Source organism: Vulpes lagopus, chromosome 13 (assembly GCF_018345385.1).
Source record: "Vulpes lagopus strain Blue_001 chromosome 13, ASM1834538v1, whole genome shotgun sequence".
In the NCBI taxonomy this organism is placed as follows: domain Eukaryota; kingdom Metazoa; phylum Chordata; class Mammalia; order Carnivora; family Canidae; genus Vulpes; species Vulpes lagopus.
Genome location: NC_054836.1, coordinates 47,215,707 through 47,243,372, shown reverse-complemented (window position 1 = coordinate 47,243,372; position 27,666 = coordinate 47,215,707). Strand labels below are relative to the sequence as shown.

The 27,666-nt window shown below is 35.5% G+C and overlaps 1 protein-coding gene across 2 annotated transcripts in view; it reads right to left on the bottom strand.

The window, feature by feature from the left end:
- SEPTIN7 (septin 7) overlaps positions 1-27,666 on the bottom strand; it is a 117,029-nt gene that overhangs the window by 76,012 nt on the left and 13,351 nt on the right. The window contains exons 2-3 of one of the 2 annotated variants that reach the window (XM_041727478.1): positions 20,465-20,469; positions 6,595-6,697 (exon numbers count right to left, since the gene is read on the bottom strand). In XM_041727478.1, the coding sequence (XP_041583412.1) occupies positions 6,595-6,697; positions 20,465-20,469 (108 nt within the window). The remainder of the gene's footprint in view (positions 1-6,594; positions 6,698-20,464; positions 20,470-27,666) is intronic. The other variant, XM_041727479.1, reaches the window with a different exon arrangement.

The following is a 27,666-nucleotide window of genomic DNA, read 5'->3' as shown; positions in this document are numbered from 1 at the left end:
ATTATTGCCACTTGCAATTGTTGCCACTTGCAACATAATAAGCAATTCACAGTCTATTATAATCACTTTAGTTAAGAATGAACCACAAATCATGATCCACATTTGATTCCTTGACATGTACTATCAATCATCTGCTTGAGGGTCCTAAGTGCAAGAAAAGAACTCCCAAGATCTAAAGTTTTCTTCCTTCTAAATATTAATCTATTTGTCACTATTGTTAATAAATCTGCAGGTCATCCAAAAGTTCTACAAGTTCAGTTTGCCAAAATGTATGTAAATATAGCCAATGGTACCTCTACAACACTACACACACCTGCAAATAATTTTCATTTATTTCCAAGCTAAATTTTCCAGAGTTTTATCCTCATTAGTCATTTTTTTCTCTAGCAGCCACAAATTATAATTTTACTACTTTTTTTTTTTTAAGATTTTACTTATTTATTCATAGACACAGAGAGAGAGGCAGAGACACAGGCAGAGGGAGAAGCAGGCTCCATGCAGGGAGCCCGACATGGGACTTGATCCCGGGCCTCCAGGTCACACCCCCGGCTGCAGGCGGCACCAAACTGCTGCATCACTGGGGCTGCCCCATTTTACTACTTTTTTAAGCATCAAAAAAAATCAAATTATTTCTTCTACTCATATGCCAGTTAATTCTGTAATTAGGGGCAGCCGGGTTGGCTCAGCGGTTTAGCGCCACCTTTGGCCCAGGGCCTAATCCTGGAGACCCCGGATTGAGTCCCATGTCAGGCTCCCTGTGTGGAGCCTGCTTCTCCCTCTTGACTGTGTCTCTGTCTCTCTCTCTCTCTCTCTCTCTCTCTCTGTCTCTCATGAATAAATAAATAAAATATTTTTAAAAAAATAATTTTTTTTTTAAAAATCTGTAATTAGTTTTTAAACCCTTCAAAGTTATTTCACCTATTTCTCTTCTACTTTCCTCCCTGAAAATTCAGTCCAAAAATTATTATCTAAGTCAAAGAAAGGAAGGTGACCATGTTGGATGGAGAGCTATGGTGGCCCAAGAGCAGTGTGTCAGAGACAGCAAAATGAAAATAGCTTCCAAAGGGGTCCTGGGAAAAGGCCTAAACCTAAACAGAATGAGGAGGTCATCTCTATGAGAAGACCAGTGTGGCATGGGGTGTCACAGCACTTGAGAAGGGTGAGAAGGACCACTGAATCAGAGCAAAGAGAGGAGGAACCTGGGGAATATAGCTGGTAAGTTAAATACAGGGGGAACTAATCAAGTAAGTAAACATATTAGGATAGTGGTTTCTTACCTCAGAAGCACAACTAAAGAAAAGATGAAAAGTAGAAGAACCTCTGTGGTAACAAACTGAAATTGGAAATATCAGTATGAACTTAACAGTTTTCAATACATATAGAGAATGAGAAATACAGATTAATATAAATGTATATGTACCTGCATGTAAGCATGTATGTATACAAACATATATTTGTTATTTTCTGGTTTTGACAGTGTATTATGGTTATGTAAAAGAATATGCCGAGGTTGGGAAATACACAAGTATCATGCATTAAGGGGAAGGAGAAGAAAGCTGTATACCATACTTGTAACTTCTGTGCTTACAACTATTTCAAAATTAATAAAAACATTATTTTAGCACAAGAATCACTATAAATCAATGCCACGTACTTCTAATTACAGAAAATATTTTGCACCTATAGTTCTTACTTTTTTAGATGAATAACAACCCCTCTGGAGAACCTAAATATGCAAACTATCCCCAGAAAAAAAATACATGATAAAAATGTGTTATGTTTCAGGGAACTCATATTGTGCCCTCTTTTCCCTAAAAAAAAAAAGTGGTCCAGAATCTTTCATAACTCCTACAAAGATTCAAATGTAAATGCATGAAAATTATATACTTAAATATGTTTCTGTTCATTCAAAAAGAAAATGGAAATAAAATTAACAATGTTAATTTTACCAACTTTAACCATCTTTGTAAGGTCTTTCCTGGTAGACAGGTTATATATACCTTCCAAACCTTTAAAATAATTCTGAGGTTCTGAAGTTCAATGGTGAAACAAGTATGATTTACTGGCATAAAACTATCTTCCCAACAAAATCTACCTGCTGTGTACCAAAGCATGAAGTGACAGAGAACTTCCTACTTTGGGACGGAGTAAACTTGGTTCCTAATACAAAAATCATTTAATCTATAAATGCTCTGAAGAGAAAAATGTACTAAGAGTAAAAAGGGGCAATTCTGACCTCCTGAGCTATCTGTGGTCATAGCTAGAAAGAAGAGACATTAATACTATTTCATATTTAAAATGATTTCAGAGACATAAATACAATTACCTAAGAAAAGAATGGATCATAAATAAATAAATAAATAAATAAATAAATAAATAAATAAATAAATAAAAAGAAAAGAATGGATCCATCTGACCAATGAATAGTACTTGATCTCCATGCCCCAGATTATGGATGATTTCAGAATTGCCCCTTAAGGATCAAGAAATGGTAGCCTGCCTTGCCAAGAGAATTCTGTAAATAAGTTGCACTGACAAGTGCTTCCTTCAATTACCTTGTCTTTAAAGTCCTAAGCACCTTTCGATGCATATAGTACTTGGTCTTTTTAAAATTTAATATTCAGGGGATCCCAGGGTGGCTCAGTGGTCTAGCACCTGCCTTTGGCCCAGGATGCAATCCTGGAGTCCCAGGATCGAGTGCCATGTCGGGCTCCCGGCATGGAGCCTGCTTCTCCCTCCTCCTGTGTCTCTGCCTCTCTCTCTCTCTCTATGTCTATCATGAATAAATAAATAAATAAATCTTTTAAAAAATTAATATTCAGGGACACCAGGGTAACTCAGCGGTTGAGCATCTGCCTTTGGCTCAGGGTGTGATCCCAGGATCCAGGATCGAGTCCCACATCGGGCTCTCTGCATGGAGCCTGCTTCTCCCTCTGCCTGTGTCTCTGCCTCTCTCTCTCTCTCTTTCTCTCTCTCTCTCTGTCTCTCATAAGTAAAGAGATACAATCTTTAAAATAAATAAATAGGGACACCTGGGTAGCTCAGCAGTCGAGTGTCTGCCTTTGACTCAGGACCCGATACCAGGTTCCAGGATCAAGTCCCACACTGGGCTCCTGCAGAGAGCCTGCTTCTCCCTCTGCCTATGTCTCTGCCTCTCTCTCTCTCTCTCTCTCTCTCGTGAATAAATAAATAAAAATCTTTTTTTAAAAATAAAATAATAATAATAAATAAATCTCAAAAATGAGGATTTACAGAATGGCTAAAATCAACAATACAAGAAACAACATGTGCCAACAAGGATGCAAAGAAAGCGGGGGCCCCCTTGCACTGTTGGTGGGAATGCAAACTGGTACAGCCACTCTGTAGAATAGTTTGGAGGTTCCTCAAAAAGTTAAAAATAGAACTATCCTATGATCCAGCAATTGCACTATTAGGTATTTACCTAAAAGATACAAAAATACAGATTCAAAGGGCTACATCCACCTTAATGTTTATGGTAGCATCATCAACAATAGCCAAACTATGGAGAACTCAAATATCCATTGACTGATGAATGGATAAAAAGAACATATGGTATATACATACAATGGAATATTCCTCAGCCATCAAAAGGAATGAAATCTTGCCATTTGCAATGACATGAATAGAGCTAGAATATATTATGCTAAGTAAAATAAGTCAGTAAAAGAAATAACCATATGATCTCACCCATATGTGGAATTTAAGAAAACAGATGAACATATGGGAAGGGGGGGGAGAGAAAAAAGGAGAGAGAAGCCATGAAAGACTCTTAATGACAGAGAACTGAAGACTGATGGAAAATGGGCTAGATGGGTGACTGGTATGAAGGAGGGCACTTGTGATGAGCAATGGGTGTTGTATGTTAGTGATGAGTCACTGAATTCTCTAGAAACCATGATTGCACTACATGTTAACTAAGTAAAATTTAAATTAAAAAAAAAAAGAGGACTTAGCTTGTAAGGAAGAGCTTGCAGTCTCTAAATTAAGAATATTAAAGTAAGGTTAGGTTTAGCTTTCTGTGATTTGCAAACTACGCAGTTAGATTTGGCCTAAAGTCAGAAAAACCAACCATCTATTAGACACTTAAAAGGTGACTATGTATAAGACACTGCAACTATGTATATGAAAAGATTTAGTCCTTGCACTCAACAAGTCTATACAGAAACAGGTAATTAAACAAGAACATTCAAGGTGAAGTGAGGAAAAAAGGGTGGCGCTTGGGTGGCTCAGTGGTTGAGCGTCTGACTTCAGCTCAGGGCCTGATCCTGGATCCAGGCTTCCAGTTCCACATCGGGCTCCCCACAATGTGGGGAGAGGGGAGTCTGCTTCTCCCTCTATGTCTCTACCTCTCTCTGTGTGTCTCTCATGAATAAATAAAACTTTTAAAAAACACCCATTCTTTAACATCAGCTGAAGTTGTATCAATGAAGAAAAAAACCCAAAAGCTTAGTTCACAAAAGGACAGGAAAAACTAATAGATGAGATACTTCCAGAATTGCATATTTCCTCTAAAAATTATTTCAGATTACTTAAATTTTTTTTTCACCTGGAAAACCATCAGAGATTTTAAACCAAGTATCTGGCCTTTATCCCCAGATATTATTCTACTAAATATATGTTTAAAAAGTTATTCTTTGGGGATCCCTGGGTGGCTCAGTGGTTTAGCACCTGTCTTCAGCCCAGGGCATGATTCTGGAGTCCTGGGATCGATTCCCACATCAGGTCCCCACATGGAGCCTGCTTACCCCTCTGCCTGTGTCTCTGCCTCTCTCTGTGTCTCTAATGAATAAATTAATAAATAATCTTTAAAAAAAAGTTATTCTTCAAACTAAAATTTTAATATCAAATTTTTTAATTGTTACAGTTCTCGGGATACCCAAGTGGCTTAGCGCTTGAGGATCTGCCTTCGGCTCAGGGCGTGATCCCCAGGTCCTGGGATCAAGTCCCACATCGGGCCTCCCTGCTGGGGAGCCTGCTTCTCCCTCTGCCTATGTCTTTGCCTCTCTCTCTGTCTCTCTCATGAATAAATAAATAAAATCTTCTAAAAAATAAAATAAAGTAGTTACAGTTCTCCTAATAGACCTAAAAACTTTCCTTACAAATAACAAAATGATTTTATATTTGTTTATACTTTGTCATTTAAGATCACAAATGTTATATAGGTAAAGATAACATTTAATATTTCTTCACATACAATGATCACGTTAACTACCCTACAAAAGAAAAAGTACCTGCTGCCATCTATCCATCTATCTAGACTCACTCCTGCTTCATAGCAGTAATATGCTCCTACTCAACCAGAAAAAGGCAAGTTAACCAACTCTACCAAACATCAAGTTTGCACACTTTGTATCATGTTTTAAGTATTCAAATTATTACAACACAGTTATTTCCAAACAGCCACAAAGTGACCATCAGGCAAAATATTCCGGTCAACTGATAAACTGTTCTTCCTTTAAATGCTGGAGTATTTCAGAGCTAATTCAACTTATCAAATTCAACACCTAAATAAAAACACCAGGAGTTGAATATAATTAGTAAAAATTAATGAACACTACAAAAGACCTAGCATCAACTCAATTTTCTTTGTCAAGGATAGTGAATCCATTAATCCACCTTTCAACCTCTTAAAACATATAGAGAAATACAAGTTTCACCATCCTTAGGATTTACGTTCTAAAGGCAGCCTATATGAGGTGAAAATATTATACAATTAATATTACTAATCATATATACACTCTGTCTTCAAACATAACAATGATGGTACCAATATACAGTCAAAATAACCCTTGACAATCTCTTAAAACAGACTTCAGACAGGGTATAGTATTCATAGCATCAAACACTAAGAAAAATGAGACTGAATTAGAGAAAAATGAGAACCATATTTCACTCACTACAGAGCTTATATTCATTAAATGAACTTCCAGGGTAATCACTTGCATGATTATGAACCTCTATCTCACCCTTCTTTTTCAAATTCAGAACATACATGTTTAAGTTAAATCTTCATGTGATGTAACTCCACTACAGTATATGAGCCAGAGAATAAAATTATCCTGGAGTATTAAGTAACCACCAAATATTATTTTCTTTTCTAGCATTACCAATTGAAGAGAAATTCTTTATAGTGTTCTATTCCTGCACTATCCCTGTTTTTCACCTTTTACTTAGTTTCTAAAATTATGCCACCTTTAAAAGAGGCAAGAAAATACATAAATCCTATCATGCCACCAAGTTAAATTTTAAAATGTATTCACATAAGGGGCACCTTGGTGGCTTAGTCAAATAAGCATCTGACTTCAGCTCAGATAATGATCTCAGCATCAAGCCCTGCATAGGGCTCCCCACTCAGTGGAGAGTCTGCTTATCCCTCTCCCGTCCCCCTGCTCGTGCACACATGCACTCTCTCTCTCTCTCTCTCTCAAATAAATAAATAAAATCTTTTTAAAAATGTATCCACATCATAACACAATTCCTATAGTCATTTATGCTGTCTTTTAAACTCATTCAGTTGATTAATAACTTAAAGCTCAGGTTAAAATCCAATTTTATAAGAAAATATTATCTTACCCACAACCATAAGTGTGAATTCAAACCCTCTCTTCACTGATTTTCTGTATACTTGATTTGGGAGATTTGCAAATCCCACATAGCCTTCAAGGTTCTTCTGTTGCTGAGAAAAGCAAAAAGGGCCAAGTTATTATGTATCAACAAAACTCTTTTGTCACATGTTTCAAATTTCTGTCAATAACCTATTTCAGTAAACTATATAAACTATTATTCATGGCAAATCAGACTAATTTTATAGTGTTATCAGTAAAGGTATTAATTGCAGCAACAGACAAAATAAATTGGGAGTATGAGTTGATTTGACAAAATAATGGTCAATTTTAAAAATCCAAGAGCATGAAATAACCAAAGACACTACCTGAGAGCAAAGATTTCATTTAAAAAACAACATAGATTTTCACAATAAAAAAATTCAAATCCCCTTAATATCAAGAACTCTTTCAGTTATCCCTTTTGCTCATATGAATTTACCACAGGTATGAGTTTCTTGATATTTGTCTTCTTATTCATGAAATGAAATCAAATCTTGAGTTTAAAACAATTTTCTCATAAATTCTTACAAGCTCTCACAATGTCCATCAGTAAGCAATATCTTTCAAGCTATTAATATCAAGTCCAATTATGCCACATCAGCATTTAAATGATCCTGCTGTCTCCCTCATCAGGGACATCAGATTTATCCAGATTTTAAAGAAAATTAGAATTCAGTTTTCTGCATGGTTTTTGATTCTTTGATGACCTCAACAATAGCTTCGTAAGTCAAAGAAACCTATTTTTAAATTGAGGTAGTGAATAAGTCTGACCTATAACTTACCCAACGGTGAGAAAAACTGCCCATAGTTCAGACCATCTGAGTGAGTGGTCTTACCAGTTAATTTTACTTAGAGGTAGGTCTTAGTCATCATTAAAATTTTTTGACACACTTAATTTCTTATTAAAAATGAAAAAAAAAAAAAAAAAAACCTCATGAGATCAAGGCATTAATTCCACACACCTGGATTTAACAAATAGCAATCTGCATTCTCACTAGTATCACATGTAACAAAATATTCCCTCCACCACCTCTTAGCCTTTTTATTGCATTCATATAAACTAATCTTTAGGTCAAATGTTGAGAGAATAACCAAGCCAATTAAATGGAGAAGCTAATTTTAAATATACTAACTAGGAATATTGATCAGAGTATAGTATTTTAAAATCAAATATTTGAAAGCCTACTATGTGTAAAGCTAAAAATATGTATCAAATTTAAGGCTTCCTTGGCTCATATTTCATTCAACTGTAAGTTAAATTTAAGTTAATTTAGACTGAAAACATCTCTGTATAAATTTCTCAGATACTCACAGCTACTTTGTAAAGAACACATTTCCATCATTCCAGTGTTCCAGATTCCAACAGAACAGATCCACAGAGGAACAGTAAATGAGGCATTCCAAGAATTGTATATGACATATTCGGTCCAAACAGGAAAGGCAAATCCATTGGAACATAGCAAAAAATAGAGGAAAAAATAAAGTTACTTACATGTAACGCAACAAATTAGAAGTAAATTATGAACAAAGTGAGGACAGACTTTACACAAGTTAAAATAATAATTTTTTTAATGGGATATAAGGCCCAGTAGTTTTAACCCATGTTCAGCAGCATTCCTGATGAAATATGGAACAAAAGACCTCTTATCTTTTTATAAAAGCCAATTACTATGTCCTGCACCTGAAGTTTTCAAAGAAATGGTAGAAAAGCTGTCAAGTATGAAGTTTCAGCAAGGTATACAGGGACCGAGTTTAAATTCCAAGAAAAAAAAAAACAATTTTCATATAATTTTGCTCATATCAGATAAATGCAAATGTTTTCAGCTAAAAATCTTTATACAGTGCTATATCTTCAGTTCTATTGATTAAAGTTCAGAATTGGAAGAAATACAGACTTGTGGACACAGGAAAGGCAAAGAAGTTAAAGACAACAAGCAACAAATAGGAAGATGAAGTTAAGGGGTGGTGGAAGGGGAGGAGGGCGGGTGTTGGAGGGGAATGGGTGACGGGCACTGAGGTGGACACTTGATGGGATGAGCACTGGGTGTTTTTCTGTATGTTGGTAAATTGAACACCAATAAAAATTAATTAAAAAAAATAATAATAAATAAATAAATAAATAAATAAAAGGAAGATGAAGTTAATGTGAGCTGTGAAAACTGAAAGCAACTAATGAAGCATAGAGAAAAAAGTTAACTATGGACAAAATGTCTGTGAAATTATATTGTATATTGACACAAATCTATTAGTTATATCACAATCTGGAACAGATGATGATGATATTCAAATGTCAACTTCAGGGATGCCTGGGTGCCTCAGCGGTTTAGCGCCTTCCTTTGGCCCAGGGTGTGATCCTGGAGACCCGGGATCAAGTCCCATGTCAGGCTTCCTGCATGGAGCCTGCTTCTCCCTCTGCCTATGTCTCTGCCTCTCTCTGTCTTTCATGAATAAACAAATAAAATCTTAAAAAAAAAAAAAAAGTTAACTTCACAGAGAGGCCTGCCCTAACCACCCTATCAAAATTACAGCTCCATTCTTATCACTTTGCTGCAGCTTAATGTTTTTCTCCTTAGCATTTTTTTTACCACCTAACAATGTTTTACTCATCTTGTTTATTGCAATCTCCACCCCACTCCACCTCCAATTACAATTTAAGTTCCATCAAGGTAGAGATTACATAAATCACATAAAAATTGTGGCATCAAAAAAGAAGAAGCCATCTGGGAAAGCTGAAAAAGTTTCAGAGAGCATTTTAGGTTGCTTATCCAAGGAATCCTCCAGACAAAAAGCATAAAAAAAATGTCGGAAAGTCTGTCCCTGTGTCTTATTCACTACTTTATCCTCAAATCCTAGAACAGTCTATGGCATTTAGTACAATATTGGGAGTGAATTAAGAAAAGGGAGAAAAGATTTCTAGGCAAAGGGGTGGGCCCTAAAGTAGAGATGAACTTAGTACTTTCAATCCAAAAAAAAAAAAAAAAAACCATGAACTACAACGATGTGAGGTGGTAGATCAGGCAGGTAAAATGAGGTCAGGGAGGCAGGCAGAGGCCAGATCATAGGGGACCCAGCCAAAGTAAGAAATCTAGTTGTTATTTTAGGCATGATGGGAAGCCACTGGAGGGTTGTACACACGCAAGTGACCTGACCTGATTTGTATTTTAAAGATAGCTCTCACAGGTAAGAGAAGAAGTAGAAACAAGAAAACTAATAAGGAGCCTACTGCAATAAATAGTCCAAGAAAGAAAGGGTATACCGAATTTAGATGGTGTGGATGCAAAAAGAGATAAGAAGGATTCAGAATACATTTTGACGCTAAAACTGCCAGGATGTTGCTGATGCACTAGATGTGACTGGTGAAGGAAAAATCGACCAAGATAACTCCCACACTTTTGGCTTAAACAACTCAATGGAGTGATATCTCTAAGAACAAACAGGAATAATAAGGCGAAGAAAAGACTGGGCAGGCCAGGTGAGGGCCAAAATCGTCTTTATCAAAAACAGTTTTGAACATGTTAAGTCTGATGTGTCCATTATACATTCAAGAAGAAATGTCCAATAGGCAGGTGAAAACATAAGTCCAGAAATTGCAGGGTTGGTTGGTGCTGAGAACATAGCTTTAGGAATCTTAAGTATACAGGCAGTTTAGCAGAGGGATGGATTCTCAAGGGAAACTATACATTTAGGGGGTCTAGCCAAAGTCCTGGAGCTTTTGAGATGTTAGGCAGAGAAAGAGTGAGAAAGATCAATTAGTGAAAAAGGAACACCAGGAATGACTTAAGGTCACTTAACTTCATTAAATGCCACTGAAATATCAAATGAAATACCAAAGACATAAGCATAAAAATAGGAAGGTTACTGGTAACAGTGGACAAGAGCAGTAACATAATGAGGAAGAAGATTGAGTAGGCTGAGGGTAAACAATTCTTTCCACAACAGTATTATAACATCTTAAGCAGTTTTACACTTTAAATTATTTCAAAATCGGGGAGCCTAGGTGGCTCAGTTATTTGGGTATCTATCTGCTTTCTGCTCAGGTCAGGATCCTGGAGTCCCAGGACTGAGCCCCACATTCTCTGCTAAGCAGGGGGTCTGCTTCTCCCTCTGCTTTCTCCACCCCCCACCCTGTTCTCTCTCACTCTCTCATAAATAAATGAATACATGCATAAATAAATAAATAAATAAATAAATAAATAAATAAATAAATATTTATCTTTAAATTATCTTACAAATATCTTACAATAAATCTTTAAATTATCTTACAATTAAACACATTACTTATCAGTCCCCTAGAATTACTTCACAGCAGGAGAAAACCATGTCAGACTCCTCTATATTCCTAGCGAAGTACTGACATATGGGAGATATTTTTAAAAGCTAAATGGCTAAAATATATACTTTTAGGAAAATTCCTTCTGAGGAAAAAAACTGTCCAAAGACCAAAAAAAAAAAAAGAAGAAAAAAAAAGACTTTGGGAATATACTAATAATATAACATTGGTTGACTAAAACCGACTTTTCAGATTTCATAAGAATCATTCCTTACCCCAAATTCTAAAATCAACCACAGTCTGTAATTCAGAAGACTTAACCACCCACTGATTCTTTTCCTGGGCAAATAAAATGTTCACAGTACCAGTGTGAAATATAATCTCTGGATAAGAAACATTATTTATAGATGTAAGTGATATAACTGTGACACTTATAAGCATGTGAATATAGATAAAAGTATATTCTCATGCAGGCTTCTACCAAAATACCTTAAGGTCTGAAAAGTATTCCTTGATTTGAAACATCAGTTACATAAGAAGAAACAGTTATCAAATCATCTTTTCTAGACGCATATATTTACAAAGATCTTTTAGTTACTATGCCAAATCTCTGTCAAAATTCTTATTTAAGAAAATCAAACTGAACAATACACTGCCTGTGGAAAAATTAACCTAAACACAATATCCAGTAATCTCAGTGTTTAACTTATTTAACCTTATTTCTAGAAATCAATTATATTTTAAAGAACAAGAAACTTCAAACAGGCTCCAACTGATAGATTATTGCAACCCTCAAGAATGCTTCACATTCTCTTGCCATTTGTTCTGATTCCACAAAATAAAGTCATGAAAATCTTGGCATCTGAAATCCATTATCGTTTTTAAAGGTCTGAATATTAATATGTTTTAATAAATTTTCCAAAAGAGAAAAGAAGCAATTTATTTTGAAAACTGCCAAATATACATTTCTACAATAACAACAAAATTGAGCAAAGAGAACTATAACAGAAAGCCTGACAAAAACCAGAATTTGAGAAAAATTAAAACATACCCATGCTAAAATACACTACAAACCTTCAACTTCCTTCATCTTTACAAAACGAGATATTCAGTCCCAAATTACTTTAATATCACCAGAATTCTATTTCTCCCTTTAAAAGCTGCAATTAAAAAAAAAAAAAAATAGGCTACAAAAATTCAAGGTTTTTAATCCAGAACTTTAAATTTCAAAGATAAACACTTGGTCTTTCCCTAATGAACTTCAAGTTCAATTTGTGCCCTTTGGAATTTAAAACCTAAGTATATTGTACATTGTTTTACACAGGGACAAACATATTTTTCTTCTAAAAAGTTAAGCAATTCTGGGCAGCCCCAGTGGCTCAGCGCTTTAGCGCCACCTTCAGCCCAGGGTGTGATCCTGAAGAGATCCCGGATGAGTCCCACATCAGGCTCCCTGCATGGAGCCTGAGAGCCTGCTTCTCCCTCTGTTTCTCTCTCTCTCTCTCTCTCTCTCTCTCTCTCTCTATCTCAAATAAATAAAAAATCTTTAAAAAAATAAAAAGTTAATTCTAAATACAAAAAACTACGCACTACAAAAGGAAAAGATATTGATTCAAAATTTTACTTGTCTAACTCCTTGGGATTCTTAACAAAAGCCCTATATCATATACTATATACATACATGTAACTGTCCAGCACTTAGTCTTACATAACCCAATGGAAAAATTAATGTTGCCATTTAAATGTTTTGAATATAACGGTATAAAAATACCTAGATTTCAGATTTAGTATAACACCAACACTAAAATGTTACAAGATTGCATGGGCATGCCCTAAATGTTGACTTTAATGTTCCCTTCCCCAAACTTTTTTGTTCATGTCTTAGTTCACCTGCTCCCAGTTCCTCCCTTTTCACTAAGATGAGCAATTATGTAACTGATGAAACCAACTTTTATCTTCTGTATTCTGGATTCTTAGTTAACTTGCTTGCAATATTTTAATATTTAATTCTATAAATATATGTAAGAATAAGATAATATAAAATTTAAAACCATTCTCTTTCTTACTCTGAGCTTGGAATTTAGATCTCTACTTAGAGAACTACTGACCACACTCTCATTCAATTAACATATTTACTAGGATTTCACAATGTATGTACTAGCAATTAGGTATGAAAAGGTTAATAAAAACAAGGCCCCTGTTTATGAAACTCAGAACCTAAGATCAGGTAAGTTAGAAGTCAATTATAATAACACAGTGATTAAATACTATTATCTAGGCAAACATGAAGCATGGCTATGAGAACAAAAAAGGAGGAGGATGCCTGGTCCTAAAGTCAGATCCTTCAGATCCTGAAGGACTAGTAGGCCTTAGTCCAGTAAGATGTAGACGGGTGCTGGGAAACATGGGTCTCAAGGAGAGCACAGTTCTCTATAGGAACTACAAACAATTTAATACATCTCATTTTCAGGGCCTGTGAGCTATAGCATAGGAAACTTGAGCAAAAGCCAGATCATGAAGGATTTTGTTAGCTATGCTAAAGAACTCAGATTAGACTTCATCTTGAAAGCTTATGGAAAGTATTAAAGGACTTGAAGCATAAGAATGCACAATCACATTAATTCACATGCAGAATCACATTCTTATTTTAGAAAATTAGCACTAACAAGAATATTGAAGATGAACCTGGAAGAGTTCTCAGAATGCTAGCAATCCCAAATGCTGGTGCAGTAACCTAGGGAAAAAAACATCAGGATTTGGGCCAAGAAAGAAGCAGTGAAGATGAAGAGGAAATAGAAGCTAAAATTCTGTCTTTGTATGAAAAAAAATATGAAAAATATCTTAATTTTTATAGTGACTACATGCGGAAATAAAATTTTAGACATACGGGGTGACCTAAAATATGAACTACAGTTAACTGCATCTGTTTCGTTTTACTTTTTAAATGTGGATACTAGAAAAGCTTAAATTACATATTTGGTTTACATTAACTTCTACTGGACAGTGCTGATTAGACATTAATGAGATGAATTTATAGGTCTCTATATAACTAACCTGGGCAGGGGTAAAATTCGGATTTCTGAATTTAGGTTTGAACAACTAGATTAATGGTGGTACCAATCATTAAAAGTAGGAATCATCTGAGTTTAAGGTGTTAACTGAACTTTAGGAAGACAAATGTCTAAAACAGCTTGCATATATAAAAAAGTTAGAAGTTCTAGAAATGTCTAAGAGACAGATACTAACATTTTAAGCGACCAACATTTAAAAGTTATGAAGACCATGGGTATGAATCCAAATGCACTACACAAAGTAGAAAGGAGGCCAGAACCAACACTAACATCCCACCACCTATACAAACCTAGAACAAGATGAGAGAAAATAAGAATGAAGAAAAAAGTGGATTCTAGAAGTAGTTCAAGGAGATCAACTGTAGTGGTCTTCTTCAAGAAGTGGTTAACCGTACCAAATGCTCTGGAGTGGTCAATATAAAGACACAGAACAATCTACTTATCCTTATCAGGGACTTTTGTCAAATCACAGGAAAGATAGGAGAAAAATACATTTTAGAAGTAAATAAAGTAAGTGCAGAGAATGAGTATAAACATTTGTTTTTAACTAAGCAATTCTTTCTGAATGCTATCTTTGAAGAGCAGTAAGGTAGAACCTAAAGAATAACAGAGTCAAGGGAGGGCTTTAAGAAAAAAAGAGATATAGGGATCCCTGGGTGGGCTGCGGTTTAGCGCCTGCCTTTGGCCCAGGGCGCGATCCTGGAGACCCGGGATCGAATCCCACGTCGGGTTCCTGGTGCATGGAGCCTGCTTCTCCCTCTGCCTATGTCTCTGCCTCTCTCTCTCTCTCTCTCTCTCTCTGTGACTATCATAAATAAATTTTAAAAAAAAGAAAAAAAGAGATATAATTGCACCTATTTAAATGCTAATAAAAAAGATCAAACAGGGGCACCTGGGTGGCTCAGTCGGTTAAGCATCTGCCTCCAGCTAGGGTCAGGGGGATGGAGCCCCATTTCAGGCTCTCTACTCAGATCCTGAGTCTCCCTCTCCCTCTGCCTGCCACTCTGCCTGTGTGCATGCTCTCTCTCTCTCTCTCTCTCTCTCTCTCACTGTGTGTGTCAAATAAAGCCTAGAAAGAAAGAAAAGAGAAAAGAAAAGAAAAGAAAAGAAAAGAAAAGAAAAGAAAAGAAAAGAAAAAAGATCAAGTAGACAAGTGGCTGAAAAAAGGCAAATTAGGATACAAAGAATGTTCTGGAGGGAGGGATGAGATTTTCTCTAAGGGCCAGAGATAAAATCATGCATTAATTCTAACTGAGGAGAGGAAGGCCAGCAACATTATAAAGTAAAACATTTGTTTGTTTGTTTTTGAAGTAAAACATTTGAATGAAAAACCACAAGAACAGCAATAAAGACCAAGAGTCCACAGAGACAGTCAAGCAATCCTACACATAGGTTAAAGCTGAAGACCACAAATCTGCGTGAATGTCTAGGATCTTTTTGTCCAGTAGTGATCTGCAACCTAAGTATAAACCAATAGGCTACAGGAGTCATCTGCAACTATTAGGTTGCAGAAAGTGTGCACAAAAGTACAAGGGATCAAGGGAGCTGACAAGTGTAGCTGAAGTGATTCAGTGAACAAAAATGAAGAGGATCAAGAATGGAAGGTAAGAAACAACAAAATGAAATAGCTAAAAGAATGTGAACTTGTGGTTAGAATGGGCCATACCTTAAGATTTTAGAGGTGGAACAAAGTTCCAGATGATAACCACATGGGGCCATTAAAATGATGGCCCAAACACAACCCAGAAATCGTAAGGCTAAATTACTGAACTAGTTGTACACACGGGCACTAAAAATGCCCCCAGAATGATGACAGAGCTTGGGGAGGAAAGAAAACTGAGTGTTTGGTGACATCTTGAATGAATAAATAGAAAATGGCAAATTTAAAAAGGGTGAGAACATGCTGCTGCTGTTAAATACCATAAGCTTTAAAGAAGCAGGGCTTTTTTTAAAAAAGAATGGTCTAGATCAGCACTGCCTAATAAAAACAAAGTAAATCACAAATGCAGTTTGAACTATTTTACTAAACACAGTAAGGAACCAAGAGTAAAAAATGAACTTAAATCTAAAAATATTTCTGTTTAATCAATGTATATACAACACTATTTCAACATGCAACCAACAGTAAAATTATTATGATTTATTTCACATATTCATTGCTCTGCATTCTTTTCTTTTGTAATAACCTTTGAAGTACAGCATGCTTCATTTAGTACTAGTCACATTTCAAGTGCTCAGACTCCATGTGGTTAGTGGCTACCATACTAGTAAAGATATAGAACGTCTCATGGATATAAAACATTTTCAACATACCAAAAGATCTCCTGGAGCACAAAATGAAATGTACAGTAGTACCCAGTACTGGGTGAGGATGCTGGCAAATAAGCACTCTCCCACATGACAGGTGGAATATAAATTTAAACCATATCCCTGAAGAGCAATCAGGCCTTGCAGACCAGAAGCTTAAGTTTTCACGCTCTCAGACTCAACACAATCCACTTCCACACATCTGTAATTTTCAGAATATGTTTAAGATTTAGCTAAAAGAGCATCCAACAGAAAAGCTAATAGTGAAAGATTATAAAAACCAAGATCCAAAAACAAGTGAAAAAAACAACATACCATGGTATTTACCTCCATATGTAAAAATACCATGGATTTTTAAGTTTTAAAAAAATAAGCATGATACATTAACATTATATTGAGTGGAAGACAGTTCAGACAATATTATGTACCTTTAATCATTCTTCTGTGCGCCCACTGAAAAACAACTAAAAGAACATAGAATGGATAAAGATCTCTGCAAATCCTCTCCTTTAAAAGCAACGAGAAAACTGTCAAAATCAACTTCTTCAGAACGCTAGAAATGAACAAAAAGGCTTGCAGCAATTCACAGAGAGCTTATTCAAACTACGGGGGCTGAATCTAACTTGCCCATTCTCATCTCCCCTCCAAGCTCCACAGTAGCCTTGAAAACCAACAGAACACAATCATGGCAAAAATCAGCAGGTAGAACAGGCTCTTTTAAAGCCCCATTCCCAGGGAACTGTCATTATTTGACCTGTCTGGTATTTCCCCTAGAAGACTCCATAAATAACCACAAAGAAACCAGAGATTTCAGTGACTACACATGGCAAAGAAAATAGAACTTACAGAAAGTCACTAAACAAACTGCAATAAGAAACCCTGGAAGGGGATCTGACCAGAGTTGTCATGTTGTATTATTTTTTTTAAGATTTTATTTATTTATTCATGAGAGACACACAGAGAGAGAGAGGCAGAGACACAGGCAGAGGAAGAAACAGGCTCCGTGCAGGGAGCCCGATGTGGGACTCCAGAATCACACCCTGGGCTGAAGGCGGCGCTAAACCACTGAGCCACCCGGGCTGCCCTGTTGTATTTTAAATGTCCACTTTTCAAAAAAAAAAAAAAAAGATTGTCCCATATGGGGAAGGGGACAATCAATAGAGATTATTTCCTAAGAAAACCCAGATATTAGGCAAAGACTTCAAATCTACTATTTTAAATATGTTCAAAGAACTAAGAGAAACCATGTGTAAAAAAAAAAAAAGTATGTTCACCAAATAGAGAATATCAATTTTAAAAAAAGCATAAAGTATTAAAAAGAACTAAACGAAAGTCTCAAGTTAGAAAGTATAATAACTAAAATGAAACTTCAGTAGAGAGGCTCAACAACATATCTGAGCTAGCTGAATAATCAGCAAATCTGAAGACATATCAAAAATAACACTAACTGCTCTCAAGAAAAGATACAAAAAAAAGACTAAAGAAAAAAAAACAGACTGTGAAACATAATCAAGCATACTAACATATACATAAAAGGAGACCCTCAAGCTGAAGAAAAGAGGCAGGGAGAGAAAGAAAAAAAAAAGGAAAAGCAAGGAATGAAGGGGCAAAAATTATGTCTGAAGAAATAATAGAAAAAAACTTACCAAATTTGAAGAAAAACATTTGTCTACACATCAAAAGCTCGGCAAAGTAACAAATCTGAGAACTTGATATCTGTGAAAGTTAAACACTACAACTCTGACCAATGGGTTAAAGAAGAAATCACAAAGGAAACTAAAAAATTTGAGATTAATAATAATTTTTAAAAACACAACATACCAAAACTTATTGAATGCAGCTAATTCAAGGCTTAGAGAAAAAAGTTATAGTGCAAATGCCTATGCTTAAGAGAAGATCTCAAATCAATTACCTAACACTCACCTCAAGAAACTAAAAAAAAAAAAAAAAAAAAAAAAAAGAGCTAACTAGATGCAAAAGCCAACAGAAATGAAGACTAGAGAAGAAATGAAAATATATTACAACCATAATACAGAAAATCAATAAAACCATAAGTTGGTTCACTGAAAAGATGAAAACTGGACAAACCTTAGCAAGACTAACCAAGAAAAAAAAAAAAACAGAACACTCACTAAATTCGGAATGAAAGAGTGCGAATCACTACTAACCTTACAGAAACAAAAAAGATTATAAAGAAACCTATGAACAAGTGCACACCAGCAAACTGGATAACCTAGAGAAATCATGAACTTTATAGAAAGTTACAAACTACCCTAAACTGGCTCAAGAAGAAACAGAAAATCCCAAGTCCTATAAAAAAAATAAATAAATAAAGAGATTACACTGGTAATCAAAAACCTTCCCATAAAGAAAAGCCTAAGTCCAAATGATTCCAATAGTGAATTCTACCAAATGTTTAATGACGGCGAATCCTTCACAAATTAATCCAAGAAACAGAAGAGGACAGAACACTGCCCTGTTTTACCCTAATACCATATCACACACACTGCTGAAAGACAATAGACCAATGTCCTTTACATACATGCAAAAACCATCTACAAAATAATGGCAAACCAAATCCAGCAATATGAGTATACATCACGACGAGTGGAATTTATCCAGATTCGTTCTACAAATGAAAATTAACCAATGTAATACACTATATTAACTAAATTTAAAAAAAAAAGTAACAACACATGATCAACTCCAATAGACACAGAAAAAACACTTGACAAAAAATCCAACACTCTTTCAAACTAAACATACTTTTAACAAAGCAGGCGTAATAGGGAACTTCCTCAACCTCGTAAGGCACATCTAAGGAAAAGTCATAGCTAACATCACAGACTAAATGCTTTCACTCTTCAAGAACAAGACAGTGGTGTATAGTGCCACTTCTACTCAACACTGTTCTAGAGGCTGAGGCCAAGGTACTTGGCAAGAAATAGAAATAAAAGATGACTAAATTGGAAAAGAAGTAGTAAAACTATCTCTATACACAGATGACATGATCTTATAAATAAAATAACTTAGAGAATCCACAAAAACACACATGCACACATGCGAACTAATACAGTAAGGAAACAAAAACACACAAAAACCAATTACATTTCTATACGCTAGCAAAAAACAACCCAAAATGAAACTCAAAAAAAAAAAAATCCACTTGTTATACCATCAAAAAATAAAATGCTTACGAATAAATCTAACAAAAGAGCAAATATTACACATTGAAAATTATGAAACACTGTTCAAAAAACTGAAGATGCAAGTAAATGAAAGCAATTTCGCATTCGTAGATTAGTTAGAAGACAATTTTGTTCAGAAGGCAATACTCCCCAAATTGATCTACGAATTCAAGGCCATGTGTATCAAAGTCCCTAGTTGACTTCTTTGCAGAAACTGACAAGCTAACCCTCTTATTCATGTGGAAATTCAAGAGACACAGAATAGCCAAACAATCTTGAAACAAAAAAATACCAGAAGAGTCACACTTCCTAGTTTCAAAACTCATTTACAAAGTTCTAGTCACCAAAACAAAGTGGTACAACCGTAAGGACAAATATACAAATCAATGGTGGAAATACACCCTTACATTTTATGGTCAACTGTTCTACAAGTTTGCCAAGACAACTTAAGGAAAGAAAAGTTTTTTTCAACAAAAGATGCTAGGACTACTGGATATTCACATACAAAAGAAAGAAAATGGATACCCACCTCACACCATGTACAAAAGTTAATTCAAAATGGATCAAAGACCTAAATATTTTTAAGACCTAGAGCTATAAAACTCTTAGAAGAAAATACCGTCATAAATCTTCATGACCTTGGATTAGGAATGGTTTCTTAAATATGACACCAAAAATACACCAATAAAAAAAGATAAACTGGATTTCATCAAAATTAAAAATGTTTGTGCCTCACAGAATACTGTCAAGAAAGTGAAGATAACCCATGAAATGACAGAAAATTATTTGCAAATCATCTATAGTCTATTCTGTACTTATATCCAGAATATGTAAAGAATTCTTACAATTTAATACAAAGGCAAATAACCTGATTAAAAATTGAGTAAAGCACTCAAATAGACATTCTTCCAAAGACACAGAAGTTGCCAAAAGCCCACAGAAAGATGCTTATCATTAGTCATTAGAGAAATACAAAATAAAACCACAATGACAGCACCTCACAGCTACTAAAATAATTAAAAAGGCAAAGATATGTCAAGTGTAGACAGAGATGTGCAGAAACTGAAACCCTCATACACTGCTGGTGGGAATGTAAAATGCAACAACTGCTTTGGTAAAGAGTCTGAAAATTCCTCAGAAGTTAAACATGGGGTTACCCTTTGATCCAGCAATTCCATTCCTAGATATATATATCCAAGAGCACCAAAAACTGAAGTCTACACAAAAATTTGTACTTAAGTGTGCATGGCAGCATTATTCACAACAGCCAAAACGTAGAAACAACACAAATATCCTCAAATAGGAGAATGGATAAACAAAATGTTGTATTATCTATATAAAGAAATATCATTCAATAATTAAAAAGAACAAACCAATACATGCTATAACATGTATATATCTTGAAAACATCATGCTAGGGACGCCTGGGTGGCTCAGCAGTTTAGCGCCTGCCTTTGGCCTGGGGCATGACCCTAGGGTCCTGGATGAATAAATGAGAGAGAAGAGAAGAGAAGAGAAGAGAAGAGAAGAGAAGAGAAGAGAAGAGAAGAGAAGAGAAGAGAAGAGAAGAGAAGAGAAGAGATCATGCTAAGTGAAAGATGCTAGTCACAAAACACCAAATGCTGTATGATTTCATTTATATGAAATGCTCACAACAGGCAAATCTACAGAAATGGAAAATAGATTAGTGGTTGCCAAAACCTGGAAAGCAGAGGGAATGTAGCAGTATTAATTACTAACAGGTACAGGGTTTCTTTCTGGCCTGATGAAAATGTCCTATAAATAAACAGTGGGATGGCTGCACACTCTATGAATACACCAGAAACAACAACTGTAAACTTAAAGGGGTGAATTTTATGGCACATGTGAATTACATCTCAATAAAGCTGTTTATAGAACCAGGTATGTCTACAAGACACTACTTTTTACATATAACTTTATATCTTCTTTCTTAAATGTATCTCATTTGTGCAAAAAGATAGGAAGAAACTAAACCAGAAACTATTGACACTGGTTACCCATATAAATGGGTGGAAAAGTGATAGAAAGGGGAAATGAGAATAAGGTAAACGAGATGAGAGGTGGGACAAATACTTCTGGACATATGATTTTATAAGCTAATTGTTTTTTTTCTTTTTTTTAAGATTTTATTTATTCATGAGAGACACAGAGAGAGAGCGAGAGAGGCCGAGACACAGGCAGAGGGAGAAGCAGGCTCCATGCAGGGAGCCCAATGTGGGACTCCATCCCGGGTCTCCAGGAGCAGGCCCTGGGCTGAAGACGGCGCTAAACCACTGAGCCACCCAGGTTACCCCTGTAAGCTGACTGTTAACACTGTACTAATGTTTCAATTATCCCAGTAAAAAATAACCCAAATGAGCCAAGATGTGAGAAGAGCTCAAAATGGACTAGAAGGTAACAAATAAAACAAACCATATTTCAAATGAATAACATAATTCCACTGAACATGGTAAGGAAAAGAAGAACACAAATAACTTTGGAAAACAGTATTTTGACTGCATAGGTTAAGACTAAAGATAAAAGGGGATCCCTAAGTGGCTCAGCAGTTTAGTGCCTGCCTTCCGCCCAGGGCATGATCCTGAAGTCCGGGGAACTGAGTCCCGCATCCGGCTCCCTGCATGGAGCCTGCTTCTCCCTCTGCCTGTGTCTTTGCCGCCCGCCCCTCCCGCCCCCACCCCCGTGTCTCTCATGAATAAATAAATAAAATGTTTAAAAAAAAAAAAAAGACTAAAGACAGAAAGAATTATACACAAATACTATGGTCTACTGAATAAATATATCTGTAACAGCAATTCTGAAACTACAGTTATGTATATATCAGAACTAAACAAATATGTAATAAATTGTGGATGAGAGCCAGGTTGTCCACTGTTTGAGAAAGGAGTCACAAATACGGAGGGAAAAAAGGCTAAACTGAACCTTGTGTTACTGCAAGGTTTCCAAAGGCTCAGATTAGTTTAGAACTATAAAAGAACTGGTTTATCAGTATGAATTCATGGCTTTGAAATATATACATATACATTTACACACAGATATGTATACATATAGATGTGTGAATGTATATAAATATACAATTTCCTAGATCTGCTCTAAACACCTAGAAGACAATGACCCCCTATTAGAAATGAACACTTCCAGTGCTCAGATCTTGGTTTCTCAATACTGTTCTCAAGTAAAAGGAACTTGGGACTCTTCGGAGACCAATTCCAGGACTTAGGAAGGAAAAATACAAGATGAACCAGAAAGTAAGGAAGTGCTCCCAAAAACTGATACGGCATGTTGAAAGGATGAATAGGAGACAACTTGAAAGAGCTCCCAATGGTCAAATTCAGGACAATTTGAACAACAAAACTGATATAATTAATTTCATATGTCCATACAAATATAAATAACTGAATAAATGAACACGAAACACAATAGCTCTTTCTTACAAAAGAATTCCGGTTAAAAAAGGTAGCATACTGGAAACAGAAAATCATATGAAGACTAACAGCACAGTAATAACTAACAGGCAAAAATTACTGACAGTGGATAAAAAGTATGAGATGTTCATTTGCATAGTTCAACAAAGGACTAGTATCTAAAATACACAACTCAGTAAGATAAATAACCCAACTTAAAAATGGACCAAAGGGGGATCTCTGGGTGGCTCAGCAGTTTAGCACCTGCTTTTGGCCCAGGGCGTGATCCTGGAGTCCCAGGATTGAGTCCCATGTCAGGCTCCCTGCATGGAGCCTGTTTCTCCCTTTCTGCCTGTGTCTCTGCCTCTCTCTCTCTCTGTTTTTCATAAACAAATAAAAATCTTAAAAAAAAAAAAAAAAAGGACCAAAGATTTCAACAGACCTCCAAAGACTTATGAATGGAAAATAAGCACATAAGACCCTCAAAATCATGTGTTATTAGGAAAATACAAATTAAAATCACAATGAGGTACTTCTACAATTCTACTAGAATAGCTAGGATTAATAAGAGTAACCACCCCAAGTGTTGCTGAGTTGTGTGAAGCAACTATTCTTATACACTGTTGATGGAAAATGTAAAATGTTACAACTAGCTGTGAAACAGTTTGGGAATTTCTTTAAAAGTTAAGCACCAAAAAAAAGGGGGGGGGGGGGTTAAACACAGATATACCAATTACAAAGCCTAAGTATCTACCCAAGAAAAATGTTATATATCCAAATTTTAACATAGGTTGTATTTTGTTCATTGGACTTGGAGGTAATTTGACTTTATACTATCTTCTATTTTCCACGTTATTATTAGAGAACTTGAAGCATTTCCACTAAAACAAAAAACAAAAGGATCACCTAGAAAGAAAATGAAGTAATGTTAACCACAAATCAGTACAGATTTTTCTTTTTATTAAGTAACTCAGATGTTTTTTATTCTCCATTTCTGACAAGTTCATTAGACTGCAAAGAAAGAAATTATAGGAGATAATTCTCACAAGGTTTCAATCATGATGTGAACCTGAGCAAGGCAGAGAAACAAAGGCTGGAATACTAATAAAATAAGGTGTATTAATAGCTGACTAGATGTATGTCAACTTCAGCATAATTATATACCACAAGGATCCATCCTTAATTGAGCCCAGATAACATTATTCTATGCCTTGATAAAAACATAACGCTAACACTTGTTAAACCTGTGTAAGATAAAAACTGAGAAAGTTAACAAATATTCTAAATAAATCATAATGAAATTTAATATGGAAATATGTGGATACAAACTATGTCCTTTTCACCACCCTTGAATGGAATCTGAAGAAAAGTCTCAGATTAGTTCAGAACTATAAAATGAGACTGCAAAAATAAGGAATAGGTGGTGGAATACATTTCACCTATCAATCAACAGGCTCCTCCTAAAAAATAAAAATTTAAAAAAGTGAAGCAGCAAGAGAAAACAGCAGCACAAGAGGAAAAGGTAGAAAAACCTTAGCTGACTTGCTCCATAGGCAATAAGAAATTAAAAGTCACCCTAAAAAGTTTCACTTTTGCCTCACTAACAGACTAATACAGCATGTACAACAAGATAAAAGATGTTTACTCTGATCTGTAACTTTAAGATCGAAAGATATTCAGTTCCTGGTGTCAGCGGGGCTATGTACCAAATGAACAAAGTTCAGAGGGGAATAACAATAATGGTTGAAGGGATATAACCACCTGTCATAGAAACGTAGTTAAAGAAAATTTAAAGAAAATTTCATAGACTCTCTATGAAAGATTCGAGAAAGTTGTATTCAGGTTATAAAACAATAATATTAAAAAGAGAAATAAGACCTACTTTTTTTTAGTCTCAAAGAGTAAATGAGAACATCTGAATACAAATGTCAAAGACAGACTTCAGATATACACAAAAACAGGAAGAAAAAATTTAATGATGACAGCTATTCACAGATGAAATGTGCTTCCTCAAAAAGTAGTGAGTTTCTAACACAGGCTAGACCATCTCTATCCATTAGAAATACAACACAAGTCACATATGCAATTTTAAGTTTTCCAGTAGCCACATTTAAAAAAGCAAAAAGAAGCCAGTAAAATTAATTATAATATATAATTTAACTCAATATACTCAAAACACTATTTTAACATTTAATCAATATAAAAACATCTATACTCTTTTTTTTCAAAGTAAGTCTTTTCAAAATCCTCTGTGTATTTTACACTTATACTAAATCTCATTTCAGACTAGACACATTTCAAGTGCACAATAGCCATGAATTTTCATGGTTACAGTATTGGACAGAGGAGGGCTACACAGCCACTTGACAAGTACGGTGCAGGGGAAACTAGAGCACTTTCTGCATAATTAGATTAAATGACTTGATACATCGCCCAATCCTGAGATCTTGTAAAAATATCAAAATAGTTAACAAAAGAAGTATCAAGAACATACTCAAAATTTTCAAAGGATTGACTTTATTCTAATAAGTCACTATTCTGCTTTGTAGACTCATGACAGACACAGACATATACATACACACACAAACTCTGTATTTCATTGTAGAATTCATTCTGAACACAACATAGCAATTTCATCAAAGAATTAAAATTATTTCTAGTATGTATCCTCCCAAACTAGCTTCTTAAAAGACATCAAAGCCATTTCTTGTCAGAATATCGAATCCCATGGCTTACAAAATGTTTGGCACTCATCCTAGCATTGCTTACCTAATAAAAAGAAATCAATAAAAATATTGTTATGTTTTCTTAAAAATTTTTCTATAGTTTACCTACAACACTACATAGAAAAATAGAAATTCAATTCCTATTACAGACTGAATTGTGCTTATATGTTGAAGCTCTAACTACAATATAACTATATTTGAAGACAGGGCATTTAAAGAGGTAATCAAGGAACACCTACCTGGGTGGCTCAGTGGTTGAGCATCTGCCTTCAGCTCAGGTCGTGATACCAGAGTCCTGGGATCAAGTCCTGTATCAGGCTCCCCAAAGGGAGCCTTCTTCTCCCTCTGCCTGTATCTGTCTCTGCCTCTCTCTGTGTGTCTCTCATGAATAAATAAAATCTTTAACATACATACATACATAAATAGGTAATCGAGGTTAAAGGAGATCCTAAGAGTAGAGCCCTAATTACATAAGACTGATGTCCTTATAAAAAAAGAAACATGCAAGATATCTCACTCTCTCCACACAGAGGAAAGAAAGGCCATGTGAGGACACACTGAGAAGGCAGCTGTCTGCAAGCCCAGAAGAACTATCACAAGAAACCAACCCTGATCACACTGTGTGACCTTGGACATCCAGCCTCCAGAACTGTGAGAAAATAAAAGTCTGGTGTTTAAACCACCCAATCTGTAGTATTCATCCAATCTGTAGTATGGCAGCCCTAGCAGAGTAGCAGAGTAGCACAATTCCAAGAAAGTACTTTTAAAAAACTGTATTGTAGAGGTGCCTAGGTGGCTCAGTTGGTTGAACATCGGACTCTTGATTTCGGCTCAGGACATGATCTCAGGCATGATCTCAGGGTTGTGGGACGGAGCCCTGCATCTGCCACCTCCATGCTCAGTGGGAACCTGCTTGAGATTCTATCCCTCTTCCTCTGCCCTTCCCCCATCACGCACATGCACTCTAAGTAAATCTTTTAAAAATTTGTATTGCAAACCAAATTATATTACTGTTGAGATTACTGATAAATCAGAAGTATATCTGTATGTTTATAAACTTACAACCAAAGATTTTAAAAGCCTTCCTTATTGAGCTACTGAAGTAACCAAAATAATTTGATCTCAAAATTTCTAATTTTAACCCATAAACAAGGTCTTCAACTTACATTTCATTATTTAAAAAAATTCTACTCAAGATTAGTACTCTATACACAATGAAGCTACAGAGCAGTAGGGGGCTCAAAAAAGCACACCACACATTGCAATATTGCAACTACTACACCACCATCAATATATGTAATATTAAACATCAACATTAACTAGAACAGATATACATAACATACATAACTGATAATGCATGAAAAGATGTGCTGTTACCTACTAAAAGAGAAGTCTTCTAGGAGTTCAAGGAAAGGAAAGGATCATCAAAGACTCAGATAACTGGAAAAAAATTCCCTGGATGAGTAGTTTTGAGCTGGGCCTTTCTTAAAGCATGGATAGGACTTCAAGTTAGGTAAGAACATCATAAGCAGAGGCAAAAATACAAAGAATATGACTCAATCAGAGTAAAAGAAAAAAGTCCAACCAAAAAATCCCTAAAATGACTGCCTAAGTTTTTAACGACAGAACACATAAAAGAATAATAAGGCGGGGATCCCTGGGTGGCTCAGCGGTTTTGCACCTGCCTTTGGCCCAGGGCACGATCCTGGAGTCCGGGGTTGGGTCCCACATCAGGCTCCCAGCATGAAGCCTGCTTCTCCCTCTGCCTCTCTCTATCTCTCTCTATCATAAATAAATAAAAATAAATCTTAAAAAAAAAAGAAGAAGAAGAAGGCGGCAATATAAATATAACTAGAAATCTGAATTCCAATACCTGCCGTAACTTAGAACTACACTCTGGTGGGTAAATTACATAATCTTTCTAAGCCTTAGACCAGGATAACATCTTTATAAGGTTATTGCAAGGGATACATGAACTATTTGGCACTTCACATATAGTAAATATAATATATGATGGTCATTGCAGTGGTTGTGCAATAGATGACAGCTATCATTT